Below are 7,061 nucleotides of genomic sequence, written 5' to 3' on the forward strand. Positions count from 1 at the left end.
TCTGGGGTCAAAAGTTGAGATTTTTGGTTCCAAATGCCATGTCTTTGTGAGGCGCAGAGTATGTGAACGGATGACCTCTCGTAGTTTGGCTCCCACCGTGAAGCATGGAGGATGAGTTGTGATGGTGCTTCGCTGGTGACACTGTCAATGACTTAGAATGCAAGGCACACTTAACCAGCATGGCTACCACAGCATTCTGCAGCGATACGCCATGCCATCTGGCTTGCGCTTAGTGGGACTATCATTTTTTCCCTACAGGACAATGACCTAACACACCTCCAGGCTGTGTAAGGGCAATTTGACCAAGAAGGAGAGTGATAGAGTGCTGAATTACAGAGTACTTTGTTGAAGCACCTATGGCAGCGATTACAGCTCGAGTCTTCTTGGGTATGACACTACAAGCTTGGTACACCTGTATTTGGGGAGTGTCTCCCATTCTTCTCTGCAGACTCTCTCATGCTCTGTCATGTTGGATGGGGAGCATCACTGACTGCACAGCTATTTTCAGGTCTCTCCATACATGTTAGATCAGGTTCAAGTCCAGGCTCTGGCTGGGCCACTCAAGGACATTCAGAGACTTGTCCAAAAGCCACTCCTGCCATGTCTTGGCTGTGTGCTTGGGGTCGTCCTGTTGGAAGGTGAACCTTTGCTCCAGTCTGAGGTCCTGAGCAGGTTTGAGTCAAGGATCTCTGTACTTTGTTCCGTTCAACTTTCCCTTGATCCTGACTAGTCTCCCAGTCCCTGCCGCTGAAAGACATCCAATGGAGGCCAAAGTGCTCATTGGGAACTTCAATGCTGCAAGAATTTTTGGGGTAACCTTCCCCAGATCTGTGCCTCGATACAATCCTGTCTCGGCGGTCTACGGACAATTCCTTCAACCTCATGGCGTTGTTTTTGCTGACATGCACGGTCAACTGTGGGACATTATATAGACAGGTGTGTGCCTTTCCAAATCATGTCCAATCAATTGAATTTACCACAGGTGGACTCCAATCAAGTTGTAGAAACATCTCTAGGATGATCAATGGAAACAAGATGCACCTTAGCTCAATTTTGAGTCTCATAGCAAACAGTCTGAATACTTATGTAAAGAAGGTATTTCTGTTTATAAATATGCAAACATTTCTAAAAACCTGGTTTTCGCTTTGTCATTATGGGGTAGTGTGTGTAGATTGATGAAAAAGTATTTAATCCATTTTAGAATAAGACTGTAATGTAACACAATGTAGAAAAAGTCAAGGGGTCTGAATAGTTTCTGAATGCACTGTATTTAAAACAGTATTAATTTAACATGCTTTTAAAGTCTACGCAAGAATGGAAATGAATGTGCTATAAAAACATTTCTCCTTTCTAATGACTCTATACTCTTGCACATTTTGTTTGTCATATTGATAATGCAACAAAGCTTCAGCAAGAGGCATCTCCCTCTCCCCTAGCTCTGACTTGAATGGAAATGCACGTTCCATTTAATTTGTTATAAAAAATTTAAATGAAAAAACTCAAGGCAAAATCAATATTTTTTTTTACTTTTATTCAAAAATAAAAATAAACATTCATAAAAAACTTGCCTAGTTCAACATGAAAAACAGACTTGATCAGGCGCACTATAGTTGTAGTAAGTAATTGTAGCTAAGTGATTCATACACTCCTGCACTAACTTCTGCTTTACTTGCTTCACTTCCTGTTTGTTGTCTATTTGCCCTTCTTAAATTTGCCTGTGGTTGCACCGGTCTTCTGTTTCTTCTTGTTGGATCCCTTTGTCTCAGGTTCCTAAACAAGGAGGAAGTAGAGGATTATTTTAACATGGATACAGTAAGGTCAAGAGACTTCATGTTGTGGTTTCTCGCTCTCAAGACAATCTGTAATAGAACGAACTGTCAACCATTTAGATTGTACAGTTTTCTAGCTCCACACTTCTCTCTCTGAAACTCTTGTGTGTGCCATGCTGTCAAGTATGTGATGTAGTGTCCTAAGCACCTTGCGTTTTGATGACAGAGACCCGGTGATGGTGAAGAAGGTGTCCAGTCGTCCCTGTGTGCTGCCCTGCCGGCTCTTCAGAATCTTCTTACAGCCGTTCTTGATGCGGTCCTCACTGAAAACACATCACACACACCTCAACGGATGAGTGACAAACTTCATCACTCACACATGCATGCATACGCACACATTGTGATATTGTTGTATGGTGGTATTGAACATGTGGTGGATATCTGGTGGTGTAGAGATGTTATATGATGTACTGTTTTATCTTTAGATCACTCAGCACAAACATAGTTCACTGTTTTATATATAATGTGGGTGTTTGGACGCAAGGAAGAGTAGCTTAAGGGGATCCCTAATAAATACAAATACAAAATACCAACCATGGCATAACATGTGAATGTGGTGTGAAATTGGAGTGGCAGGTAGCCTAGCGGTTAAGAGCGTTGGGCCAGTAACCGAAAGGTCACTGTTTTGAATCCCTGAGCCAACTAGGTGAAAAATCTGTCCATGTGTTCTTGAGCAAGGCTCTTAACCCTAATTGCTCCTGTAAGTCACTCTGGATAAGAGTGTCTGCTAAAATGTAAATGTTAACATTTTAAACAGTGAAAAAGCAGCGATAGTCTATAAGCACAGAACCACTTAGAATAATTGACTGATTTAGAACACAGAAGTGTGACCGAAGCATCTATTCCACTATTTACAACATTTGGGGCAAATCCCAACTTCCACTTTAGTTGAATTTCCCCTTAGTCATGCGATGACATCAAATGGGAGAAATTAGGACTCGCCCCTGCCATTCTAAACTCACATAATTCATTGAGTTAAGAGTATAAAAGCTCTGTTTGACACAGGTGTTACTTTAATGCCATGTAAAATTTTAATTTAAAAAAAGTCCAATACTGTTCATTGCTCAGACTATCAATCAGCGAATCAGTCACCTGAACTGTTTCTCTGCACACATGAACTGGATGAGGGCGTCCTCGTCAGGCTCGCTCCACTTGAGGTCTACGGTGGAGCAGTCCACCACGTCAGGCTGCAGGAACAGCCCTCTGGCTTCCTTATACAGCCAGTCCTCTGGGGCAGGGTGCTTCTGCAAGGGGCCAAGGAGACAGACACTCAGACTGACTTCTGGGACAGGGAGAACTGCTGCATCGTTGTTTTGAACTTAAACTAAGGACTGTTAGTAATGTGGGAGTGTCCTGAATGTCTGCGCTGAAGAGGAGCACGTTATAACAATGGAGAATGTAATACATTGAACACTACTTAGCTACAGACAGTCAGTACAGCAGTACTCACAGACGGGTCGATGTTCTCCAGAATCTCCTCGATGGAGCCGTGTTGTCTGATCAAGTCAATGGCTCTCTTGGGCCCGATTCCCTTGATGGTACCACAGTAGTCACAGCCCAGCAGTATGCACAGGTCTATGAACTGAGACAGAGGCGAGAGAGTGGCAGAGGTAGAGGACTACACAGTTACAAACAAAGGGTCATGGTCTGATGTCACAACATGACATAACACTGACAGTTCTAGACAACAGAAGACGGGGGGGTATGTTTGGAGATACCTGCTCATGAGTCAGATTAATGTCCTGCAAAAGGCGAGTGAACTGGAACTCCTGGATAGGAAGCTTTCTAGGATAGAGGAACATAATAAATGTTATAAAACTCAAAAAATGAATATCTAACACACATCAAATACAATGACATACACTGCTTTTTCTACTGTTAAAATAGGACCACAAACTGTATGGCTGTGATGGTGCAAATACTGTATAATGGGATGAAAAGATAGGTAATGATTAAGGTAGTATAGGAACTGCAGTAGTACTTGGCTTCGCTGGCAGTGAGGTGCCTTAGTAGGACCCCTGTTCCAAATGTCAGACCGTCCATATCCTCTGTTGCAGTGGCAAACACCTTCCCAGCCTTAACCAGAGCAGCGCAGCTCGCCTCAGCCTCACACGGAGCCTAGAGGGTAAATGGGAGATTGTATCTTCACGGTCAAAACAGAACAAATGAACTAGCCAAACAGAAATACTATCAGATCCCCAAATGGGCACATTTATGCCGACATATGTACGCAGGCCAGGTAGCCTGTAGGCCTACTTCTCAGCGTAATCAGGTGCACGTCCTTACTCAACATTGACAGGAGCACTCCAAACAAAAGACAATGACTAAATTGAATTGACAAAACTCTTAAAGGGAATGAAATAAACCTCTAATTGTTTCTCACAAGTGTTGCATTTTTTCCCCTATACCTTTATTTAACTAGGCAAGTCAGTTTAAGAACAAATTCTTATTTTCAATGACAGCCTAGGAACAGTGGGTTAACTGCCTGTTCGGGGGCAGAACGACAGATTTGTACCATGTCAGCTTGGGGATTTGAATTTGCAACCTTCCGGTTACTAATCCAACGCTCTAACCACTAGGCTACCCTGCCGCCCCATAGGTTGTGTGCTGTGCAAACAATGTGTCCACTCCGACAACGAGAATGGTAAAAGGAATAATATATTGAATGCATTAACAGAAAATACCATAACCAAACAAACATTGTAGATTCAAAATTATACGAAGTAACAGTAAATGTACTACTGGTGATAACCATATCTACCATATCTATGTACATACTACCTCAATCAGCCGGACTAACCGGTGTCTATATGTAGCCTCGCTACTTTTATAGCCTGTCTTTTTACTGTTTTATTTTTTTACTTACCTATTGTTCACCTAACACCTTTTTTGCACTATTGGTTAGAGCCTGTAAGTAAGCATTTCACTGTAAGGTCTACGACACCTGTTGTATTCAGCATTTCACTGTAAGGTCTACGACACCTGTTGTATTCAGCATTTCACTGTGAGGTCTACGACACCTGTTGTATTCAGCATTTCACTGTAAGGTCTACTACACCTGTTGTATTCAGCATTTCACTGTAAGGTCTACGACACCTGTTGTATTCGGCGCACGTCAACAAACTTTGATTTGATATATGAATTGACAAACTAACAATCAAATGCAAACAATTCACACAATGCAGTTTTGAAACAATGAATGTGCACAAATTGGCAGGAGAGAGCACATTCTGGAGACAGAAGTGCATGGTGCTTCTGGGTGCTGCATGGTCAATCTGACGTCTGCACCTTTACGGTGATACGGCCTCTGCAAAAGCCAGATCATTCAGTGCAGAGCTGTTGTGAAGGAAGTTGTCAAGGAAGTGAGTTTGTGTTTAAACAGGATGTACCGCCCTCACCTCCCAACATTTGGGAGGCGCATGGCGTTGCAGCACGGAGCTTGATTTGGCCTCTGCATGTCTGTGGAGACTCCACCGTTGCGTCACACCCTCCATATGGAGCCTTCACCACATTTTCAGATCAAGCCTAAATTGGCTTTTAGTCTAGGCTTCCGCAATGGATTAGTTCACCGAGATGGCGTATGCTCGACAAAAAACAATTCTTTATGGACATAGGTATACCTAACTACATTCAACTGTTTATGATTGGCTAAGGAAAGGAACTAAACAGAGATTTAGACAAACCTCGATGTATGGCACCCCCATCAGGGTGAGCAGCTTCTTGCACTCATCGTTGTGTTGCCGGGTGACTTTCACCAGTCGTTTACTGAATTTATCAATGTTCTCCTGCTCCCCTAGTGGTGAATAGGAAAATAGGTTGTTACTACACAATGCCATGGTGTAATTTCTGTTTGCATGCAAACATTAAGTAAATCAATGTCAGTTTGGAGTGGGTGACTTGCTCTACCTGCTTCCTGTGCCTGGGCCAGCAGTTTCTCAGCCTCAGCCCTCCTCTCTCCTCTCTTCTCCAGCTAGAACCACAGAGAGAGAGACAGACAGAGAGAAAGAGCAAGCAAGCGAATTAGATCGACACATCGTTCAATATTTGAGTAAATGCATGTAGACTAACCTTTCATCATACTGTCATTGATGCAGAGTAAGTTAAAATTAAGTTTATTGTACATTGTAAAGGGACTGTTAGAAAAATTTGTTTTTATCCAAAAGTTAACGGTGGAGGCTTGTCCAGTCCACACTGATTCATAGAGGCTAATGTGACCTCAGCCTGTCTCACCTCTCCTGACTTCAGCTGTGGGGGCTTGCCATCAAACACATACACAGGCTTGATCCCGTGCTCCAGCATGCGGATAGTCCGGTAGAACATGCCCATGAGATGGCTGAAGATGCAAGAAAATTCACGTGACAAAACTGACTTGAGACTTGAAAATATCACATTAGAATGGGTTAGAAGAATATATAAAGTATATTAATTCACTTTTTTTAACGTTATATCTCACACATGCGCGAGTAGTTCAGCAGGCATGCGGGAACATGTAACTAGCTAGCTAACGTTACCTTGTGGTCTCTCCATCCTCGTTTTGTAGCACATTACCATCCTGTCTGACAGCGACAAGGAACTGATACATACACATGGAGGCGTCTATTGCTATCTTCCGCCCTACAGTAGTCAAGAGAACAAGACAACATTGCAATGGCATGATACACCCCAAACATACACCACTGTATGACGAGAAAGCTTGGACGGCAACAAAAATAACAGTAACGTTAGGTGGTTACCAAAGTAGTTCTTAATGTCTTGTTCCTTTATAGCAGATGGTGCCTGGTCTGCAATCAACTTTGCAAGCCCGTGAATTCCCATGGTGGAATGTGCTCTGCAAAACAATGAATTCGATAGTTCGCTGACTGAGCGCAAGTTAGCTACCGTTAGCAACTAGCTAGCTATGCATTGTGTACATGAAAGACTGCTAGTGTCCTCCTCGCGCTCAATTATGATATTTGACTTGGTGCTGCATGATGATATTTTAATGTTGATATGTTATGCAATATATACGTTAATCAACTACCGACGTAACATGCGAACAAACCATTGTTTACCTGCGACTCACCGAATGTTCTAGTCGTGATACTTTCCCGGAGTCCACTGCTTCGGGCGCGAAGACAATGCCTCAATTTCCCGCGAAATCCAAATCCAGGCATTACAAATCGAGTGTTCGAATCGGTTCGAGTACAACGCCATAAACTATTCTTCATCGATTGACCGATAACTGATTAAGAT

The 7,061-nt window shown here is 42.8% G+C and overlaps 1 protein-coding gene across 2 annotated transcripts; it reads right to left on the reverse strand.

Moving 5' to 3' along the window:
* Positions 1 to 1,551: 1,551 nt before the first annotated feature.
* Positions 1,552 to 7,061, reverse strand: fen1 (flap structure-specific endonuclease 1). 2 transcript variants are annotated; one of them, XM_071414271.1, is made up of 12 exons: positions 6,881 to 7,061; positions 6,563 to 6,657; positions 6,341 to 6,443; positions 6,060 to 6,162; positions 5,736 to 5,799; positions 5,513 to 5,622; positions 3,811 to 3,947; positions 3,548 to 3,614; positions 3,280 to 3,411; positions 2,922 to 3,073; positions 1,978 to 2,092; positions 1,552 to 1,770 (listed from the first exon to the last, which is right to left on the reverse strand). In XM_071414271.1, exons 2-12 carry the CDS (start codon positions 6,642 to 6,644, stop codon positions 1,693 to 1,695), a joined length of 1,143 nt encoding a protein of 380 aa, XP_071270372.1. In that variant the 5' UTR covers positions 6,645 to 6,657; positions 6,881 to 7,061; the 3' UTR covers positions 1,552 to 1,692. The 2 variants fall into 2 exon arrangements, with proteins under 2 accessions (XP_071270372.1, XP_071270373.1); XM_071414272.1 differs by having other exon boundaries at positions 6,892 to 6,979.

The sequence above is a fragment of the Salvelinus alpinus genome, chromosome 8 (genome assembly GCF_045679555.1).
Source record: "Salvelinus alpinus chromosome 8, SLU_Salpinus.1, whole genome shotgun sequence".
NCBI classification, from domain to species: Eukaryota; Metazoa; Chordata; class Actinopteri; order Salmoniformes; family Salmonidae; genus Salvelinus; species Salvelinus alpinus.

Bases quoted from the DNA above. Each gene is read 5' to 3' on its own strand.
- fen1 (XM_071414271.1), bottom strand. From the start codon at position 6,644: ATGGGAATTCACGGGCTTGCAAAGTTGATTGCAGACCAGGCACCATCT. The intron at 3,615-3,810 runs GTACTACTGCAG...CCTCTATCCTAG, and splicing joins CTCACTGCCAGCGAAGCCAA to AAAGCTTCCTATCCAGGAGT. The intron at 2,093-2,921 runs GTGACTGATTCG...ATGTGTTTTCAG, and splicing joins TGTGCAGAGAAACAGTTCAG to TGAGGACCGCATCAAGAACG.